Raw genomic sequence first — 23828 nt, 5'->3', positions numbered from 1 at the left:
GACCATAGTACACAATATTTAAAACACTGAACCTTGATCATATGTAACAAAACACTAGTTATTTAGTTTCAATGATGCAATGAAAAATCTTTTAAGTTTTGCTTTTTGACATGGTAGTTTCGAAAATTGAAAAGCACATCAACTGTAACATACGACGTGTAGGCGCATCCACCTTTATTTGGTTCAGTGCACAGTTTATATAATTATCCAGTATGATCATTCCCTATCTCACCCATTATAAAAACCCGGACCGGGGTGCGAGTGCTCCAGAAAACTTAGAAACATAAGCGGCATCAGATCTTTTCACGGGTAGACAAGTCAGATTTCTCTTGGACGCGAAACTTGACTTCAACGTTGGAACACTAATTTTGAAGAAACTAATTTTAAATTAATTTATTCCAATACATACATGAAAATCGGTAGTTAGTAGTGTAATGTTATTATTAGATATTTTTAGGAATTAAAAATGGGTTTCGAAGTCTCAAGTTGGTTTCAAAGGCATTTTGAGAAAGTTTCTGCCAAAATACCTGTTCCAGGGTAATTGGACTGCTGATGGCAGATCAAATGAGAGGAGCTGTTTGTACGCGCCGATATAAATATATATGTATATATATATATATATATATATATATATATATATTATATGTATACACTACGAAAACTTTACGAAAAAGAAAGTTTTTTTTTAAAGAAAAGTAGAGGTCATATTAAACTTAAGATCAGTAGAAATAGAAGCCTACAATAGTTCAAACTCAAAACGACCAGAAATTATTATTAAAGAATAAAAAAGGAAAGGAGAATAATTGGTATGGTGGTAACACTGCATATAAATTTATATGAATGTATATATAGTGGGCTGTAATAATGCAAAAGTAAAATATAACATTGGTTTAAGAATGGAAAGAAAGACAAAGAATAAATTTGCGACGATAATCAAGTAAAAAATAAGTTTTATTTGAACAATGCCATAAAGCGATGAAATTTGATTATGATATTTGGTGCTTCGCATTGATATTTCATGCGAAGATATTAGCTATAAATGTATAGCTAAAAATGTATTATTTCTTATAGTTCCCCGTTAGAAAAAAGTCTTAGAAATATTTTGGAAATTGTGCCGTAAAAGGTCTAAGATTATACAGACTCAGCAGTAAGAAATGCATTTTATTTATTTTCTGGTAAACAAACTGGAAGAATATTCTGTAATAGGAGCTTTTCTAGCGTAAAGCCCCGTAAAATTTTGGATCTGCCACTAAAATGTGCTTCAATTTTCTGAAAATTCCCTAAGAATTTTACGAAAAACACTTCTTAACAGACGTTTGGTATTTTCTTGGATAGGGCTATTGTGACAAGTATTTTCTTGGATAGAGCTATTGTGACAACTTTTACCACAGCAACCAATAATTAGAACCCAAGTCCCAAAATTGGTCTCAATCAGGAACCCTTATCGCTATCTAAATTCACGAAGTGCAAAGATTTTGAAACAGAGGTGTTTATTCCTTAAAGTTCAGGAAAGGTCTGCCCATTTCATACGAAAACATTGATTTAAAACAAAACTTGTCTTATCTAGGCTCTCCGCAAAAATAAGGTAACAAGACTTGTCAAGTATCACAGTAACTACTATCTCAGAAAATAAATATCACGACGTAACAAAAAAATTATAAACTATCCAGGTGCGGATCCAGAGGGGGGGGGCGAGGGTTACCCCCATAAAGTAGTCTAAAGTAGAGTAGTTTACCTAATTAACGCAAGTTTGCATTAAATAAACTTGCTCCTAACGTAAGTTTGTCAGATCAACCTACTTAACGCCCCCCTCCCCTAAAAAAATCCTGAATCCGCCCCTGAAACCATTACACCTATTCCATCAGTTATTAGAAGAAAAAAAAAATTCCTTATTTTCACAAATTTCATCAACCCCCAGCCTCCTTTTTTTACAAAATCCTACTTAGGCCAATCCACTGTATGTAAATAATAGATTAAGTCATAATTTGTATATAAATTAAGTCATACCTGTGAAATGGGACAGTTGCAAACCACTTGGCCGGCTCACCAAGTTTTTTTCTGCTTTTGCAATTACGAATAATGCACTTACTAACCATTTCTCATTGATTGACGCAAACACAGTATAAACACACTGATCCATAACTGCACGAAGAAGTGGGAGGAGCTTTTTGTTCGCACCGAGAACGAAGACCAGAAATGATCTGCGATAAGCTTACTGGATAATTATATAAACTGTGGTTCATTGTTAATATTTATTTTACCCCTTTCTTATTTTTTCTTCTTTTCATATAGTGAAGCTGAACAGCGTCAGGTAGTTCAAGTTGGTGGTACAACAATTATAGAAGAAGAAGAGAAAAATGAGCCAAGCATGTCGTCTATTTTTAGCTGGGTTCGTTCCGCCATCACAGTGCCCACGGCCTCTCAAGGAAAGGAATTTTTCGACAAGTTTTCTGAAAAAGCAAAAAATACTGTAGACAGTGTAATTACTACATTAGACCCTCAGATGAAGGATCTTGTTCGTAAGTCTTCTTATGTTAGGCTGTAGTTATGTAGGTGTGTTAGTTTATGTTATGCTAGGTCTTATGTTTGGCTAGATATTGATTTTGTTAAAAATTTCTAAATAAATAACTCGTAAACAGGGACGTAACTTGCTATGGGGCAGGGGGGGGGGGGGAAATTCCACCTCCCAGATCTCGGTTTTCCGAGCTCAGAGAAAAAGTCTTAGAAGCCAATTTGATTGAGTGGATGTATTCCTATTATTAATTATGCATGCCTTAAAAGAGTGGTTCTCAAATTGTGGTACCCATACCCCTTGGGGGTACGCCCAAATTGTTAGGGGGTACGCGGCCGGCCAACCAAAAAAATAAACCACCCTTTAACTCTAGACTGGCAATTTCATTTATATTTTAGTTATAGTTCACTTTGTATCAGTAACTGAGAAGGGGGGGGGGGTATCTAAAATGTTTTGGGTAAAAGGGGGTACAGTGTCTAAATAAGTTTGAGAACCATTGCCTCAAAGTACCAAGGACAGTGGAAATAGAATTTGATGCATGGAATCGGTCAAGTGGAAACTCATATATTTTTATGGATGTTAAAAATTGCAAAAAGTCTGTAATTCAATTTTTAATCAGAAAGACCCTGTATGTAGCTATGCAGTTTTAGCAGTAGTGGGCACCAAATTTAAATGAAGAGAAACGTGGGTGAAAACTCAGCAGAAAATAGGCTAAAATCATCTAGCATCAGCTAGCTTGAGAAAGTAGCTTTCCTTTGAAAATGTAGATGTCTTTGGGAATCAACAGAATATTTATGTTTTAAAATAACCAATTAGTTTGGCTTATTTATTTTCACGGTTTGGTGTGGCAATACTGACAAAATGTGATACTGTTATAACAGCTTCATAATTTTGAAGGAACCAAAATAAAATCTCGGAAAATCGTAGTTTTCAGGAATTAGTATGTCTAAGATAGGTCCGGCGGGGGGGGGGGGGGTGTTTATGTTTTGTTGTGCTTGGTATTATAAGAAATATTTAAGATGCTTAGGTGTCTCGTGTGCAGCTGATAACCTAGGGGAACAATTAGTAGTAACACAGTTTATGTTGAGTTTGATTTTTGGGGAGTTTCAGAGTTGAATAGACATAGTGATTTCAAAACTGTAGTTGGTTTTTTTCCTTTTTGAAAAATGCCAATTTTTTTCTTACACATTACGTGAATGTGACCACTCTGTGGAAGAGAATATCAATCATAGAAACAGGCTCGTCAATTGGGGGAACGGGTTACCCCCTTCAGACTCCTAGATTGTAAAAAATAACTCGGCATTTTCATTGAGACCTTTTTTTGTATTTTCATTGAAAAAAATTGAAAAAACTACAGAATTGCTCGCTTCTTACATTTTGATTATTGTATTTGCCACGCACACCCAATCTACCTCCGATAGCTACGTCAATTGGGGGAGGGGCTATCGCCAAAGACTCCTTTATTTTGAAAAATAACTTTTTCGGTATTTTTATTTAAAGTATTTTTTTTGTATTTTCTTTGAAAAAAATCGATAAAACTACAAAATTGTCCTTCCCCCAATTTTTGACAATTGTATTTTCCACCCATTCCTCCTGTGTTTTCTTAAATTAACACCCATGCACAGGAATTACTTGGCCTCAAACTCTACAACTAGCTGACAGAAAGCTTTTCTGACTAGCACTAGGTACCGAAGGGAGGAGTCGATGCCTTCTACGTTCTGCCACGATGATTTTTCGTGGAGCGGAAAAAATTTCACAATGGTAGGATTTCGACAAAATTTTGGATTACAACAGAATAGGATAATTTTGCTCTGTGGCAAAATGTGAACCAAAATAAAATCTCGGAAAATCGTAGTTTTCAGGAATTAGTATGTCTAAGATAGGTCCGGCGGGGGGGGGGGTGTTTATGTTTTGATGTGCTTGGTATTCTAAGAAATATTTAAGATGCTTAGGTGTCTCGTGTGCAGCTGATAACCTAGGGGAACAATTAGTAGTAACACAGTTTATGTTGAGTTTGATTTTTGGGGAGTTTCAGAGTTGAATAGACATAGTGATTTCAAAACTGTAGTTGGTTTTTTTCCTTTTTGAAAAATGCCAATTTTTTTCTTACACATTACGTGAATGTGACCACTCTGTGGAAGAGAATATCAATCATAGAAACAGGCTCGTCAATTGGGGGAACGGGTTACCCCCTTCAGACTCCTAGATTGTAAAAAAAATAACTCGGCATTTTCATTGAGACCTTTTTTTGTATTTTCATTGAAAAAACTACAGAATTGCTCGCTTCTTACATTTTGATTATTGTATTTGCCACGCACACCCAATCTACCTCCGATAGCTACGTCAATTGGGGGAGGGGCTATCGCCAAAGACTCCTTTATTTTGAAAAATAACTTTTTCGGTATTTTTATTTAAAGTATTTTTTTGTATTTTCTTTGAAAAAAATCGATAAAACTACAAAATTGTCCTTCCCCCAATTTTTGACAATTGTATTTTCCACCCATTCCTCCTGTGTTTTCTTAAATTAACACCCATGCACAGGAATTACTTGGCCTCAAACTCTACAACTAGCTGACAGAAAGCTTTTCTGACTAGCACTAGGTACCGAAGGGAGGAGTCGATGCCTTCTACGTTCTGCCACGATGATTTTTCGTGGAGCGGAAAAAATTTCACAATGGTAGGATTTCGACAAAATTTTGGATTACAACAGAATAGGATAATTTTGCTCTGTGGCAAAATGTGAACCAAAATAAAATCTCGGAAAATCGTAGTTTTCAGGAATTAGTATGTCTAAGATAGGTCCGGTGGGGGGGGGGGGGTGTTTATGTTGTGATGTGCTTGGTATTCTAAGAAATATTTAAGATGCTTAGGTGTCTCGTGTGCAGCTGATAACCTAGGGGAACAATTAGTAGTAACACAGTTTATGTTGAGTTTGATTTTTGGGGAGTTTCAGAGTTGAATAGACATAGTGATTTCAAAACTGTAGTTGGTTTTTTTCCTTTTTGAAAAATGCCAATTTTTTCTTACACATTACGTGAATGTGACCACTCTGTGGAAGAGAATATCAATCATAGAAACAGGCTCGTCAATTGGGGGAACGGGTTACCCCCTTCAGACTCCTAGATTGTAAAAAAATAACTCGGCATTTTCATTGAGACCTTTTTTTGTATTTTCATTGAAAAAAATTGAAAAAACTACAGAATTGCTCGCTTCTTACATTTTGATTATTGTATTTGCCACGCACACCCAATCTACCTCCGATAGCTACGTCAATTGGGGGAGGGGCTATCGCCAAAGACTCCTTTATTTTGAAAAATAACTTTTTCGGTATTTTTATTTAAAGTATTTTTTTTGTATTTTCTTTGAAAAAAATCGATAAAACTACAAAATTGTCCTTCCCCCAATTTTTGACAATTGTATTTTCCACCCATTCCCCCTGTGTTTTCTTAAATTAACACCCATGCACAGGAATTACTTGGCCTCAAACTCTACAACTAGCTGACAGAAAGCTTTTCTGACTAGCACTAAGTACCGAAGGGGGGAGTCGATGCCTTCTACGTTCTGCCACGATGATTTTTCGTGGAGCGGAAAAAATTTCACAATGGTAGGATTTCGACAAAATTTTGGATTACAACAGAATAGGATAATTTTGCTCTGTGGCTTTGAGGATGAATAATGTCTGGTTGAGAAATTAAATTTCTGACATATTAATATTTTCCAAAACGTTTCATATAGATAATAGTGTGATATATTTTTTTTCTTGTGTGTGTGTATTATTACCGAATTTTCTTTAAGAAAATTCTTTAAGAATTTTCTTTAAAAAATTTTCTTTATGTATTCCATTTTAGGTTCAGGTTGTGATATTGAAATTATAGTTGCGTCACAAAACGAAGAAGAAATTGGAGGCGTCCGTGAAGCATTTCATTCCGTTTTTGGAAGAGCAGCTATAAGGTAATGTTTTTGTTTTGGTTATTTTCATATCTTACCTAAAAAAAAATAAAAATAAATGTTCTTTTAAAATGGTGTAACGGGGAGCAAAAACTGGGGCTACTGGCTTGTAGGCCAGTAGCTATACTCCTGGCATTAATTTTGGTATTACTGGCATCTGCTCTCTTTAAGCAAGCAAAAACTGTAGCCTATATATCTAGGTTCGTTTATTTATCTGTAAATTTTTTCTCGAAAGCGACACTATGATTTTTTCTGAAAATTAGGATATTAAAATTTTTAGGAGGTATATTTCATAAGAATGACGTCAGATATGCTCTACATTTAATACCAGAAATCCAATAGTAATCGTCTAACTTTCTACGGTAAATAAAATGAAATTGAATTCAAATTTAAATTGTTCTGACAAAAAGAAAGAGACTTTATTCTAAACAAACTATTATATATATATGTAATATATATATATATATATATATATATATATATATATATATATATATATATATATATATATATATATATATATATATATATATATATATATATATATATATATATATATATATATATATATATATATATATATATATATATATATATATATATATATATATATATATATATATATATATATATATATATATATATATATTATCTATATATATATATATATATATATATATATATATATATATATATATATATATATATATATATATATATATATATATATATATATATATATATATATATATATATATATATATATATATATGTATAGTTCCATTGTAACTGAACCCCCGTGCAACTGAACCTCCGTGCAACTGAACCCCGTGTAACTGAACCCTCGTGCTACTGAACCCTCATGCAACTGAACCCTCACCCCCATTTAACTAAACCCCCATGTAAATCTAACTGTGTGTAACCGTGTAAGTGTGTGTTAACAGAACACAACTGATGAGCAAAAAGTGATGCAAGAGAGGGATAATACCGAACTCTCAGCTACCATTCATGGGAGACATCTGACAGTTTATAAGTGACCATTGAATTCTTGTGTTGTTTAAAGTCACTTTTCTGTGAATAGGCAGCGTGGCGGCAGAGTGCACCTGGCGACGATAAGTCACATCAGTCCAGTTTTTGTCAGGAAAAAATTACTCAGTGCTTGCTCCCGCTAGCATTATGCGCTTCTAGGTCCGGGCCTAGGGACATAGTGGTAAATCCAGGCCTGAACGTGTACATATTTCCTTTTGGTGAATTGACTTATCTTTTAAGCACTCTCTGAAAGTTCCAACTTAATACACAAATCCCTTTTTGAGATATGCCATTTTGAAAATCTGCATGCACATAGTGTCTTTTGATTTAGTTCAAGTTCCACCTCAAATACCTCATTCTGTCAAATTTTCAACTTGATATGCGTAGCCTTAATAGTGCTAGTTTAATTGCTAGGAGCAGTAGAAGTAATAATAGTGTTGAATTAGTAGTAGTAGTAACAGTACAAATGGAAGTAGTAGCAGGGACATGTCACGGAAATGTCGTTTTGAGACGTAAAGCCATTCCAAAAAAGCTTACTGTTAGACCTGTATCATCAGTTCCTATATTTCTACTACTTATTAACTGTTAAAATTCAAGGTTTTTGCAGACGGGATGATCGTAAAAACTTTGAAGGAGGCTCATTCGATCGGAAATTGAAAGTTCAAGTTCAATTTCGAAGAATCAACGGTAATCACAGGACAATCATCCCTTCCATCTTAACCGACATCCCCCCCCAGATACATCCGATCAAAATAAAAATTTTGTTCAAAATAGTCTGAAGATCAAATAACCATGCCTTTGGGGTTAACAACTCCACTAGCAGCATCTGGGGCAAGGGTTGTAAGTTAAGCTAGTTGCTCATTGCTAACACATAAGGTTTATGTAGAAAAAATTGTGTATGAACTTTGGGGGTGGGGGATCATTTGATTGGAAATCAAAATTTCCAGTGCACTTTTTCAGAGTTAAAAGTGATCGGAAGGCTTCCACCTCACCCTATTTTTCCCCCGATACATCCGATCTGAATATTGGGACGGCTGTTTTATTTAGAACAGTTTAAAGGTTAAATAACTATACCATAATTAAATAACTATGGTTCATAACCCTATTGTGTTTTACCCAATGTAAGTACGGTGGTTGAGTTGCGCGGGGGTTCAGTTACACGGTGGTTTAGTTACATGGGGGGTCAGTTAAATGGAGTTGAGTTGCACGGGGGCTTAGTTACACGAGGTTTTTGTTAAATTGGTTTCAGTTGCCAGGCGGTTCAGTTACATGAGGGTTCAGGTGCACGGGGGTTCAGTTAGACGGGGTTCATTTGCAAGGTGGTTCAGTTGCACGATGGTTCAGTTACAGGGGTTCAGTTACACGCACACCGAATATTATATATAGTATTCTAAGGTAATAAATTTCCTTAAACGCTTAGAATTTGTATGAATCGTGTTTTTTTTTATCCGAAAGCTTAATCAATACCTACTAAACAAATGTCTTAAAACGTTTAGTACTTTTAAAGTAGACATTGGGCATTGTCAAGCTAATCCCTACTATGTGAAATCTCTAAGATATTATGAATAAGATATTCGTATCCTTTTTTTTCAGGGGTATGAAGTCTCAATGCTTAAGTGTTGCACCGCAACCAGTGGGTCTCATATCAGTAATTCAGACGGCGACCGAAAAAGAAGCTTATCTTAGAAGTTCTGGACTTGTTCATCATCAACAACCTGTTATCTCGGTTCAAGATTTTCTTCTAGAACTTACCAAAGACAAGTAACATTTTAATTGTACTTTTCATTTTGATTAATATTTAATTAATTTAATTAGTAAAAGTAATGTGTAAATCATCAATTAATTTGATTTATTAATTCGTTTATCGTTTTAATACTTAATTGATTTAATTAAAATTGATTAAATATATTCTATGCATTGTTAGCGAAGATTGGTAATACTTTTTAGCAAAGACAAGTCTTATTTACATATAAATTTTAACTTTTTAACCAACCTTTTTAACTTTTTTATGTGAAACATATTGTGATAAAAATAGAGCTTAATTATTAAGTTGAGCTCTCATATATATATATGGTAAGTTAAACTTTATTCTTTGGCTTATTAAAAATTAAAAGAATAACAACCTTTAAAAACCATAGTTAAAACGTTTTCCATGTTTAAAAGTTAAAAAGCGCGCGGGGTTCGGCAAAGTTGCACGGGGGTTCGGCAAACCATAGTTAAAAAGTGCGCTCCTAAGGAGAGGGACACATTTGAAGGAATCTTGAAAAATGCTGAGAAAAATTTATAATACTATTTATCTATAAATTATATAATAATTTATAATATAAAAATATATAATAATTTATAATATAAAAATATATAATAAATACTATTTATCTCCTTTCAAAAAGTGTATTGCTTCACTTTATCCACCCTCCCTCTCCCCTACCCCTGATATGTAAATTTTACTGAAAAAATATAAATGTTTTTACTTTTATAACTTTAATAAATCAAATAATATTAATATTTTGATTACTAAGTATCAATATATGTATATTAAACTGACAATGCACAGTCATTTGTATTTTTTTCAGTAAAGTGCCAATTATGTTCTGGCCTTGGGAAGGCAGTGGGGTTTTGAGCCCAACTTGTGTTAAGTTCTGCTCGTTTTGAGTTTAACTTGGTTATTTGTTGTAATTTTTGGTCGTTTTGGGTTTCATTTATTTATCGATGCTGGTTTGTGGTAGTTTCACGCTTATTAGATTATTTGATTTTATTTTTGCTCATTTTTTGTTTAATGGAGTTCTTTACTTTTCTTTGAGACTTATTTTGTGGAAAAAGTTTTTTAAATTAATTTCTGTTCGTTTTATATTGACATAGTCTTTTCAGAGAAAAAAAAATAATTTAAATCTTTTCGTTTTTTTTTTTTAGAATTGATAGTTTTGCCTGCTATTTGTATTCTGGAGAAAAATTTTCAGCAATTTTCAACAACATACACCCTCTTAAAAATCTGGACACAAATAGTAGTGTTTAATTTACTTTCATACCTCCTCTAGTTGACTTGAAATGGAAAGCTTGATACCATTCGCAAAAAAATCTGTTTACTTTCTTTGATAGCTTGGATAGACTTACGCTATTTTGATTTGGTTAAATTTTAAGAGCAGAAACAGTCCCGACAGTTTGAACATAATATCCTCAGTCGTTCTTGGGATACTGCTGAGATGCCTTATTTAGAATTAGCATTAACACAGTGCATTTTGATTTAATCGTTTGGCAACATTTAGTTTCTAAACATAAAGTCAAATGGGAGGGTGGGCCTGGGAGGGGGATTAGTTTCCCTTCAATCACTTTCGACTATTAAAAAGAGCATCAGCCCTTTCTATTTTCAATCGAATGAGCCCATTCGGAGTTCCTACAACAATTCCTTCGATACAAAGTACCCTGATCTAAACAACAACAACAATAAAAAAATAATACATTATACCCAAATCGATCTTTACTATAAAAATGTCAAGCCTTCCAATCACTTTCGACTATTAAAAAAGGCAGTAGCCCTTTCGATTTCCAATCGAATGAGCCCTTTTTGAGTTTCTACGACAATAATTTCTACAAACACGTTACGTGCCCCCAGGGCATAAATTAAAACCCTTATCCTAAGGGCTGTGAGAGTGGTTGTCATCCTCTAAGACCTAATTTCCAGAACTTTCATCTACGTTAAACAAAATGGCTATCTCAAAATTTTGATTGGATGTGTCTGGGAAAATGATGGGCGTGAGAGGGGCGTTAGTCTTTCTCCAATCACTTTCAATTATTAAAAAAGGCACTAGCCCTTTCTATTTCCAATCAAATGAGCCCTTTTGAAGTTTTTACAACAACGCTTTCAATAAAAAACTTATATCCCCCTGGGGATAACTTACAACCCTTGCTCTGAGGGCTTGGGGGGGCTGTCATCCTCAAAGACCTAATTTCCAGAACTTTCTGCTACGTTGAACAAAATGGCTATCTGAAAATTTTAATTGGATGGGTTTGGGGGAACGGTGGGTGTGAGAGGGGGGTTAATTACCCTCCAATCACTTTCAACTATTAAAAAGGGCACTAGCCCTCTCAATCTCCCATTGAATGAGCCCCTTTTGAAGTTTTTACGACAACTCTATAATTAAAAACCTTATATGCCCCAAGGGCATAACTTACAACCTTTGCCCTGGGGACTCTGGGGGGTTTGTCATCCTTAATTACATAATTTCCAGAACTTTCGACTACGTTGAACAAAATGGATATCTCAAAATTTTGATTGGATGTGTTTGGGGGAAATTGTAGGGTGTGAGAGGGGTGTTAGTTGCCCTTCAATAACTTTTGACTATTTAAAGGGCACTAGCCCTTTCAATTTTCAATTGAATGAGCCCTTTTTGATGTTTTTACAACATCGCTTTCTATAAAAACCTTACATGCTCCCAGGGCATAACTTACAACCCTTGCCTAAGGGTTGTGAGGGGGATGGTTTGATAGTATTAAGGTAAAAGTTGCTACTTCGAGGAGATCATTTTTTAGTGTTGAGGAAAATTTGTCAGGTTCCTTAAAGACCTGTTAACTTGTCATCCTTAAAGACCTAATTTCCAAAACTTTCAACTACGTTGAATAAAATGGCTATCTAAAAATTTTGATTGGATGTGTTTGGGGAAAAGGTGAGCGTTAGAAGGGGTTAGTTGCCCTCAAATCACTTTTGACTGTTAGAAAGGGCACTAGCCCTTTGAATTTCCAACCGAATGAGCCCTTTTTCAAGTTTCTACGACAAAGATTTAGAGAAAAACCTTATATGCCCCTAGGGCATAACTTATAACCCTCGCCCTGAAGGCTGTGGGGGGAATGTCCTGCTCAAAGGTATAATTTCCGGAACTTTAAACTGCGTGGAACAAAACGGCTATCTAAAATTTTATATTGGATATCAAATATCTTCAGGGCAACCCTTGCCCCGAAGGCTGTGGGGGAGTGTCCTCGTCGAAAACATAATTTCTATCTGGAAATCAACTACGCTGAGCAAAATGGCTATCTCAAATTTTGATTGGATGTGTTTCGGGAAGTGGTGGGCGTGGAAGGGGTGTTAGTTGCCTTACAATCACTTTCGACTATTAAAAAGGGAACACGCCACTCCAATTTCCAATTGAATGAGCCCTTTTCGTAGTTTCTACGACAAATTCTTCGATACAAAGTGCCCTGCTCAACAGGAAAAAAATAATAAATGATACATTATGCTAACATCGTTCTTATATGCCCTCAGGGCATAACTTAAAACCCTTACCCCGAGGGTGTGTATGCTCCTCAAAAACATATTTTTTATCTGGAAATCAATTTTGATTGGATGTGTTTGGGGGAATGATGGGCGTGGGTGGGCTAGTTGCCCTCCAATCACTTTCGACTATTAAAAAGGGCACTAGCCACTCCAATTTCCAATCGAATTAGCCCTTTTTGAAGTTTCTATGACAACTCCTTCGATACGAAGTGCCCGGGTATGGAGGAAAAAAAAAAACATTGTGCCCACATCGTTCTTGACTTAGGCAGCGCTATCGCGCTGCCTATGATCTGGAGAAAATAGCACCTGAATAAGGATTTTATTGCTAAATTTTCTTAAAAGATGGGGGTGCAAAAACGGGTAGGTATATTTCACTAGCCTCCTGAAGAAGGACCGAAGAATACCCGGAGAGAATGTATCCTAAAGCACTTGAATATGTTCTAAATTTTGAGCAAAGAGCCATGCCCAGGTTTGTTCAACGAAATCTAAAGTGCGGGTTTGAGTCTTGTTGTAATAGTAACCACCAAGGAGTTTAACGCGGGTCACAGTCTTTTTGAGAGGAGGGAGTGGATTCCTGAAGGTTGATGGTGAGGATTTTTGGTTAGAAGAATTTATTTTTATATGTTTTATTCATTTTATATATATATTATATAAAATGACATAAAGAATAATAAAACTATATAAAATATACAATAATATTTATTTTATATACTTTTACTTAATTTTTGTTTATGAGGCATTGGCTTCATCAGCAACATGGGTAGATAAACTTCTTGCATGGAGTGCTAGAAGTACTCCAAAGGAGTTTCATTTGTTTTCAAATATAAGTTTATAAGACTTGCGGAATATTACTATTCTTGACGGCACTTTTTTTTCCTTTTTTCTTTTTAATAAAGAACCAAAATTCCGTTTGAGGTTTGATAGTGCTAAAAATGAAATTCAGCATCGCAAAACCGGGAGGTGTATTTCAAGCCTCCTGAAGAAGGGCCGAAGAACACCCAGAGAGAATGTATCCTAAGGCACCTGAATATATTCTAAACTTTGAGCAAAGAGAGCAATGCCCTGGCTTGTTTAACGAAATCTAAAGTGCGAACTTGACATTTGTTGTATCAGTAACCACCAAGGAGTTTAACGTGCTTCACAGTTTTTTTGAGATGAGAGACCAGGTTTCTGGAGGTTAATGGTGAGGATTTTTGGTTAGAAGGATTCATTTTTATATATGAGGCGTTGACTTTATCAGCGAGCCAACTTATTTCTTCCTTGAATAAAATGGCTATCAAAAAATTTTTATTGGATGTGTTGGGGAAAAGGTGGGCGTGAGAGGGGGGCTAGTTGTCCTCAAATCACTTTCGACTATTAAAAAGGGCACTAGCTATTTGAATTGCCAATCGAATGAGCACTTTTTCATGTTTCTACGACAAAGATTTCAATAAAAAAAATCTTATATGCCCCCAGGGCTTGACTTATAATCCTTGCCCTGAAGACTGTGGGGAGAGTGTTCTACTCAAAGGTATAACTTCCTGAACTTTAAACTGCGTGGAAAAAAATGGCTATCTCAAAGATTCGATTGGACATTTTTAGAGAAATGGTGGACGTCAAAGGGATGTTAGCTGCCTTCCAATCACTTTCGACTATTAAAAAGGGCACTAGATCTTTGAATTTTAAATCGAATGAGCCCTTTTTCAAGTTTTTAAGACAAAGATTTCAATAAAAACTCATATGCCCCAGGGCATAACTTATAACCCTTCCCCTGAAGAATTTAGGGGGAATGTCCTGCTCAAAGCTAAATTTCCTGAACTTAAACTACGTGAAACAAAATGGCTATCTCAAAAATTTGATTGGGTGTGTTTGGGGAAATGGTAAGCGTGAAGGGGTGTTAGTTGCCTTCCAATTACTTTCGACTATTAAAAAGGGCACTAGCCATTTAAATTACTAATCGAATGAGCCCTTTTTTAAGTTTCTATGACAATGCGTTCTATAAAAACTTTATATGCCCCCAGGGCATAACTTACAACCCTTGCCCTGAGGGCTGTGAGGGCGTTGTCATCCTCAAAGACCTAATTTACAGAACTTAAAACTACGTTGAATAAAATCGCTATCTTAAAATTTTGATTGGATGTGTTTGGGGAAAAGGTGGGCGTGAGAGGGGGGTTAGTTTCCCTCCAGTCACTTTTGAGCATTAACAAAAGCACCAGCCCTTTGAATATCCAATTGAATGAGCCTTTTTTGAAGTTTCCACGACGACACCTTCTATAAAAAACTTTATATGCCCCAGGGCATAACTTAGAACCTTATCCCTGAAAGCTGTGGGGGAGAGTCCTCCTCAAAAAATAATTTCTATCGGGAAATCAACTACGCTGAACAAAATGGCTATCTCAAAATTTTGATTGGATGTGTTTGGAGGAGTGATGGGCGTGGGAGGGGCTAGTTGCCCTCCAATCACTTTCGACTATTAAAAAGGGCACTAGCCCTTAGAATTTTCAATTGAATGAGCCTTTTTGAAGTTTCTACGACAACGTTTTCTTTAAAAACCTTATTTGCCCCCAGGGCATAACTTACAACCCTTGCCCTGAAGGCTGTGGGGGAGTGTCCTCCTCAAAAACATAATTTCTATCTGGAAATCAATTATGCTCAACAAAATGGCTATCTCAAAATTTTGATTGGATGTGTTTCGGGAAATGGTGGGCGTGGAAAGGGCGTTAGGTGCCTTACAATCATTTGCGACTATTAAAAAGGGCACAAGTCACTCCAATTTCCAATTGAATGAGCCCTTTTTGAAGTTTCTACGACAACTTCTTCGATACGAAGTGCCCTGCTCCAAAGGAAAAAAAAATAATAAATGATACATTGTGTGTATCAACATCATTCTTATATGCCCTCAGGGCATAACTTAAAACCCTTGCCCCGAGGGTTGTGGGGGAGTGTCCTCCTCAAAAACATATTTCTATCTGGAAATCAACTACGTTGAACAAACTGGCCACCTCTAAAATTTTGATTGGATGTGTTTGGGGGAATGATGGACGTGGGGGGGGGCTAGTTGCCCCCCAATCACTTTCAACTATTAAATAGGGCGCAAGCCCTTTAAATTTCCAATTGAAAGAGCTTTTTTCGTAGTTTCTACGACAACACCTTCTATAAAAACCTTATTTGCCCCCAGGAGATAATTTACAACCCATGCCCTGAAGGCTGTGGAGGAGTGTCCTCCTTAAAAACATAATTTCTATTTAGAAATCAACTACGCTGAACAAAATGGCTATCTCAAAATTTTGATTGGATGTGTTTCGGGAAATGGTGGGCGTCGAAGGGGCGTTAGTTGCCTTACAATCATTTTCGACTATTAAAAAGGGCACAAGCCACTCCAATTTCCAATTGAATGAGCCCTTTTCAAAGTTTCTACGACAACTTCTTCGATACGAAGACCCCTGCTCTAAAGGAAAAAAATAATAAATGATACATTGTGTCAACATCGTTCTCATATGCCCTCAGGGCATAACTTAAAACCCCTGCCCCGAGGGTTGTGGGGGATTGTCCTCCTCAAAAACACATTTTCTATCTGGAAATCAACTACGCTGAACAAAATGGCTATCTCAAAATTTTGATTGGATGTGTTTGAGGGAATGATGGGCTGGGGGGGGGGAATGATGGGCGTGGGGAGGGGGGGGCTAGTTGCCCTCTAATCACTTTTGACTATTAAAAAGGGCGCTAGCCCTTTGAATATCCAGTCGAATGAGCCTTTTTTGAAGTTTCTACGACAACGCCTTCTATAAACACCTTACATGCCCCCATGGCACAACTTACATCCCTTACCCTGAAGGCTGTGGGGGAGTGTCCTCCTCAAAAACATAATTTCTATCTAGAAATCAACTACGCTGAACAAATTAGCTATATCAAAAATTCTATTGTATGTCTTTCGGGAAATGGTGGGCGTGGAGGGGGTGTTAGTTGCCTTACAATCACTTTTGACTATTAAAAAGGACACAAGCCACTCCAATTTCCAATTGAATGAGCCCATTTTGAAGTTTCTACGACAACTTCTTCAATACGAAGTGCCCTGCTCTTAAGGAAAAAAAAAATAATAAATGATACATTGTGCCAACTTGGTTCTTATATGCCCCCAGGGCATAACTTACAAACCTTGCCCTGAGGGTTCTGGGGGAGTATCCTACTCAAAAACATATTTTCTATCTAGAAATCAACTACGCTGAACAAAATGGCTATCTCAAAATTTTGATTGGATGTGTTTTGGGGAATTATGGGCGTGGGGGGGCTAGTTGCCCTCCAATCACTTTTGACTATTAAAAAGGTTACTAGCCACTCCAATTTCCAATCAAATGAGCCCTCTTTGAAGTTTCTATGACAACTCCTTCGATACGAAGTGCCCGGGTATGGAGGAAAAAAAAATAATACGTTGTGCCCACATCGTTCTTTACTTAGACAGCGCTCTCGCGCTGCCTATGATCTGGAGAAAATAGCTTCTGAATAAGTATTTTATTGCTAAATTTTCTTAAAAGATCGGGGTGCAAAAACGGGTAAGTATATTTCACTAGCCTCATGAAGAAGGACCAAAGCATACCCGTAGAGAATGTATCCTAAGGCACTTGAATATATTCTAAATTTTTGAGCAAAGAGCAATGCCCCGGTTTGTTCAACGAAATCTAAAGTGCGGGTTTGAGATTTGTTGTAATAGTAACCACCAAGGAGTTTAACGTGGGTTACAGTCTTTTTGAGAGGGGGGAGTGGATTCCCGAAGGTTGAGGATTTTTGGTTAGAAGAATTCATTTTTATATGTTTTATTCATTTTATATATATATATATATATATATATATATATATATATATATATATATATATATATATATATATATATATATATATATATATATATATATATATATATATAACTTTGAGCAAAGAGAGCAGTGCCCCGGCTTGTTTAACGAAATCTAAAGTGCGAATTTGAGATTTGTTGTATCAGTGGTGAGGATTTTTGGTTAGAAGAATTTATTTTTATATGTTTTATTCATTTTATATATATATATATTATATAAAATGACATAAAGAATAATAAAACTATATAAAATATACAATAATATTTATTTTATATACAGTTACTTCATTTTTGTTTATGAGACGTTGGCTTTATCAGCAACATGGGTAGATAAACTGCTTGCATGGAGTGCTAGAAGTACTCCAAAGGAGTTTCAATTGTTTTCCAATATAAGTTTATAAGACTTGCGGAATATTACTATTCTTGACGGCACTTTTTTTTCCTTTTTTTTTAATAAAGAACCAAAATTCCGTTTGAGGTTTGATAGTGCTAAAACTGGAAATTCTGCATTGCAAAACCGGGAGGTATATTTCAAGCCTCCTGAAGAAGGGCCGAAGAACACCCGGAGAGAATGTATCCTAAGGCACTTGAATATATTCTAAACTTTGAGCAAAGAGAGCAGTGCCCCAGCTTGTTCAACGAAATCTAAAGTGCGAATTTGAGATTTGTTGTATCAGTAACCACCAAGGAGTTTAACGTAATTCACAGTCTTTTTGAGATGAGGGACCAGATTCCTGGAGGTTAATGGTGAGGATTTTTGGTTAGGAGGATTCATATTTATATATGAGGCGTTGACTTTATCAGCAAGCCAACATATTTCTTTTTTATATGTTTTATCCATTTTTATATGTTTTATCCATTATATATATATATATATATATATATATATATATATATATATATATATATATATATATATATATATATATATATATATATATATATATTATTGTGTAAAATGATATAAAAAATAATAAAATTATATAAAATATACAATAATATTTATTTTATATAAAGTTACTTCATTTTTGTATAGGAGGCGTTGACGTCATCAGCAATATGGGTAGATTAACTTCTAGCATGGAATATAGACACGTGGAATTAATTCCTAACATAAATTGTACCCAGAGGGCCAAATTTCAAGAAATTCCAAAAAAGTTTCAGTTGTTGTCAAACATAAATTTGTAAGACTTGCGGAATATTACTGTTCTTGACGGTACCATTTTTTCCTCTTTTTTTATTAATAAAGAAACAAAAGTCCGTTTGAGGTTCGACAGTGCTAAAAATGGAAATTTCGCATCGTACGAGTTGAAATACCCGCTCCTGCCTGTGCAATTCTAGGCTGTAGGAATGGACGATAAAAAAAGTGGCTGGATATAATTTCTGAACAAAGAGAGAAAGAATATTAAGCAAGAATGAGAAAAATATTTACTGCTATCTATAACGGGGCAATCCAAAAAACCTGCTCGAAAGATATCCCCGAGTCAAAATAATACATGCAAAAAGAAGTCTTTACATGTGTATTTGTTTAAAGAATATTTATGTATTGGCCTATCACAGTAAGTGGATTAGCTTCGACTTAGAAAAGAGCAGAATAACCCAATTATTGTTATTTTTAAAAAGAAAAAGGTGGGTTTCTTTTAGATTCAGGATGGCTGTTGCTGCTAAAATGATCTTTCTGAATTTTTTTAGGTGGTATTTATTCGCCATGGTGTATTTGAGTGATCCCAGCAAGAATTTGACATTGCACACACTTGGCCAGCCATTTGAGGTATCTATAGGCTTAATTAAAAAGTGCCAAGAATCAAACAATGATGGTTTCAAATTAGGTGACACTGGGTATGCCATGCCTATTGGTGAGTAACTCTTAATAACCTTCTCGAACATGTTTCTTATTAATTAAACTGATTTCTAATTAAGAAACTTAAAGTACCAAGGACATCAAAATAAAATGTTTTTGCCCCCTGAATCCATCTTAAGTCTATTCATATCTGAAAAAAGTGATTTTCTAAAGAAAATAATAATAGTTTGTTTCAAAATTACGATGTTTGCCACATTTTTGCAGTGTTGCCATGATTAACCGTGAAGAATAAGTAAGCAAAGCTAGTTAGCTAAATTTGACAACGCTCTTTATTCGTAAAAAATTCAAACATGAAGAATCTGTTGATTCTGAAAGACAACTTCACTTTTTAAGAAAGCTACACCTTTTTAAGTTTTTTTAATTCAGTGCCCGCTGCTACTAAAAAACTGAATAACTGTACATGGAGGTGCTATTTTTCTTTATTTTTTAAGATATATACGCCTGTGTAAATTTCCACTGAGTTGATTCAAGCAGATTTCATTTTCATTGTCCTTGGTACTTTGAGACTTATCCTAACTTTGTCTAGTCTGTTTGTATGTCTGGCCTGTGATATCGAATCGAAGGGATCAAGTAGTACGACTTCGTCTGAAACACCCGACTGCTGACACTAACGGATCAGAGCCCCAACTCTAGTCAGCTCGCCGTAGGTATCCTAGGTGGTTCGGGCACTTAACTCGTATGCCAGCAGAAGCACCCGCCAGCACATTTTTCAATTTTAATCCCCCTGAACATGTCTGGAAGCGCCTTGTAGAAGACCCGAGTCCAGATGGAGGGACAGCCTTGCCCATACCTCTCCATGATCGGTACTGATCTCCAAGAAGTAGTCACGCTTGCGCAGGACCGTTTGGAATGGAGGAGAAGAGTCACATAAGTCAGTAAGCTTGTGATATACATGTCTGTGTAAATTTCCATTTAACCGGTTCAGGCAATCAGATTTAATTTTCACTGTTTTTGGTACTTTGAGACTTATCCTAACTTCGTCTGGCCTGTCCGGCCCGTGATATATATATTTCTGTGTAAGTTTCCACGTAACCAATTCAATCAATCAGATTTCATTCTCGCTCTCCTTGGTAGTTTAAGATTTATCCTAACTTCGTTTGTCCTGCTTATATGTCTGGCCCGTGATATATATGTCTGTGCAAGTTGCCACTCAACCAATTCAATCAATCAGATTTCATTCTCGCTCTCCTTGGTAGTTTAAGACTTATCCTAATTTCGTCTGTCCCGTTTTTATGTCTAGCCTGTCTGGCCCGTGATATATATGTCTGTGTAAGTTGCCACTTAACCAATTCAATCAATCAGAATTCATTCTCGCTCTCCTTGGTAGTTTAAGACTTATCCTAACTTCGTCAGTCCCGTTTATATGTCTGGCCTGTCTGGCCCGTGATATATATGTCTATATAAGTTTCCATTTAACCAATTTACACAATCAAATTTGATTTTCACTGTCCTTGGTACATAACAAAGTAGTGAGGATAGGATTGTATTATGACTAGGGTGTCAAAATGCCTTGTTTTTGAATGTTTTGCTTCCTGGATATTTTCCCATTCCCTTTTGTCGAAAACGATGAAATCTTTAGGGAAAACTTTACCGTATTATGACTAGGGTGTCAAAATGCCTTGTTTTTGAATGTTTATAGCTTCCTGGATATTTTCCCATTCCCTTTTGTTGAAAACGATGAAATCTTTAGGGAAAACTTTACCTGTGGGAGGCTTATACTTCCTAACTTTCAGTGAATTTCTTAGCGTAGTATAAAGTGAAAGAGATTTTACCTTCCACCCTGATGCAAACTATTTACGCTTTATTAATCTGGTCTTGCCACTCAAAACAAATTTAATTAAGGAAGATTTGTAACGAAGTCCCGTATCAGCAAATTTCCTCCTAGTTTTTTCCCCACCTCCCCGCAGGTTTGAATTACCCTTTTTAATGTTTTCATTGAAAAAATTTAAAAAAACACCCCCCCCCCCCCTCCTTAGATATGGAAAGTATGCCTTTTGGTATTTTCATTGAAAAGTGCCACTTTATCATCATTTTCATCATTATCGTCACGGCCAATCGAGCCTAATATAATTATTATTGCCCCTCCTACCAATACTGGAGCTGCGCATTTGTTTCTTCATATAGAGGAATGAAAATCAAAATCCCATTTAAAAAATATTTTCCACTTCCTCCCCTGAGGTTTGGAAATTGCCCTTTTTGAATATTTTCATTGAAAAACATCAAAATTGCCCCCCTTCCTTAGATTTAGAATTATCCATTTTTTGATGTTTTCATTAAAGATTTTCATTGAAAAGTGCCCCCTTTATCATCATACTCATCATTAGCATCACAGCCAATCAATGCTAATATCATTGTCATTACCACTTCTACTAATACTAGTGTTGTACAGTTGTTCTTTCACAAAGGGGAATGAAAAAAAAATCTCATTTAAAAGAAATTTTCTGATATTTGCGAAATTCGAGACTGGTGACTAAAAAGTTATGCATTCAGAATCAGCAGAAATATTAGTTCCCAAGGTAAATGTTAAGAATCGGCCGACGTAAGAAGATGTCTCCACTAAAGAAAAATAGGCACTTTAAGAAATAAGAAGGCACTTGTTTCTCTTCTACTGCTTCTAGAAGCTGTGACGTAAAATAACTGTTTGTTTTTTAACTAGAACCTTATAGGTGTACTAGATTCAGAAAACCAATTGCCACATCTGTACAACTCTGCCTAGAGTTATAATAGACTTTTTGTAATTTTACAGGATAATAGAAATAAAGTCTAAGAATCTTATGGGATCTTTTTTTTTTTTCTTTTGAAGCAAACAAAAAATGCTATATAAGATAAAATTTAAATAACTTGCCTTAACACCTTATCATCATTTTCATCATTAGTGTCACAGCCAATTGATGCTAATATCGATCGTCATTATTAGCCAATCGGTGCTAAAAATATAGTAGGAGTGGCCATCGATGCCACTCCTGCTGATTCTGGGACTGCACTTGTGTTCCTTTCCACAGAGGAAGGGGAGCAATTGATATATTGCTCAATGAGAAGATTTTGCACAAACAAAATGTAAATGTTTCTTACTTTTTTTTTAGCAACCTTTTCTGTAAAAATAAATACCTTTTTTTGTTTTATTTTTTTTTCAGAGAAAAATTAATTTCTATTTCTTCCGGTCTTATTCAGTTTTCAAAATAATTGGAAACCTCTAATTTTTACACAATCCTTAAGACCTCCTTTTCTCACTTGCAGAAATGGTCGAAAATTAGGACCTTGAGACTTGTGATAATTAGATATTAGGACTTTGTCTGAACGAGCAACTGATTACTGAAAACAATAAAAAACCCAAAAATGTTTTCAGTTCCTCTATTCGATTCATCTTTTGCAACAGGGCGCCATTCAGTTGCCACAGTCGGGCTAATTAGCCTTCAATTTTGTATGTTTATAAAGCTCGTCCGAATTTGTTTAACAAGGGTAAGGATTCTGCACTTTAGGAAGTAATCTAAATGAAATGAAAATGTAATCACAGTTAAAACTTTTAAGTAAAAAAAAAACTTTCGCATGCTGATTAATGGTCTGCGTTGCGCAGGTACCGATCTCCTGATTCTCTGCTTTCGGCCGGGAGCGCAATGCGTGGTTGGGGGCAAATGATCCGACTTTCCTTTGTTTTTCCCCGGATTTCTCCAGTTACCCCTTTGGAGCTGCGTTGACTCTGCTGAGTTTTCAGAGTCACACCGCTGACCATGTTCCAAGCCAAATAAACCAGTAACACTCGAACGCTCGTCCTCACGGACAAAGGATTTTAAATATAGCGTGCTAACAACTTAGCTAGGACGGCTTTTAATTAAAATAGGTAAAAATTAAAGTACAGCTCTGCATAAAGGTTTATTTGACTTTTTTGCAATTTTACAGGATAACAAAAATCAAGTTCAGGAATTTTATGGAAACTTTTTTATTGCTTTTGAGGCGAAAAAAAATACTAAATGGGACAGAATTAAAAGAACCTGCTGTACCGCTTTATCAGCATATTCATTATTAGCATCACAACCAGTAGATGCTTGTATCATTATCACTCCTACTAAGACTGAAGATGTACCTTTGTTCTTTACGCAGAAAAAGGGGAGGAATGAAAAAAAAAAAAAAAATTATGATTGTTGTAAGTTATGAGATAATAAGATTGCTATGCAGGAATTTGGGGGATCAAGAACATTAATCTTTCAGATGAGAGCTTGACTCCTTATAAACAAGTCCTTACTTTTGTATCTTGATGTCGTCCATTTTTAATACATTCTTAATCTACTATATATTAACAGAATTCATTTATCACAGCCTAAGTTTGGCAATGTTGCATGTTTCTACCTGAAAACAGACATCAAAAAATTTTTATTATTTACCATGA

The 23828-nt window shown here is 35.5% G+C and overlaps 1 protein-coding gene across 2 annotated transcripts in view; it reads left to right on the top strand.

Annotated features, from left to right (window-relative positions):
• LOC148942532 (protein PRRC1-A-like) overlaps positions 1-23828 on the top strand; it is a 62096-nt gene that overhangs the window by 34142 nt on the left and 4126 nt on the right. For both annotated transcript variants that reach the window (XM_089102233.1, XM_089102234.1), the window contains exons 4-7: positions 2293-2519; positions 6361-6463; positions 9083-9250; positions 19276-19439. In XM_089102233.1, the coding sequence (XP_088958359.1) occupies positions 2293-2519; positions 6361-6463; positions 9083-9250; positions 19276-19439 (662 nt within the window). The remainder of the gene's footprint in view (positions 1-2292; positions 2520-6360; positions 6464-9082; positions 9251-19275; positions 19440-23828) is intronic.

This window comes from Artemia sp. Qi Xiang Cuo, chromosome 16 (genome assembly GCF_049724085.1).
Source record: "Artemia sp. Qi Xiang Cuo chromosome 16, ASM4972408v1, whole genome shotgun sequence".
Classification (NCBI taxonomy): domain Eukaryota; kingdom Metazoa; phylum Arthropoda; class Branchiopoda; order Anostraca; family Artemiidae; genus Artemia; species Artemia sp. Qi Xiang Cuo.
This window is presented reverse-complemented; position numbering and strand designations above follow the sequence as displayed.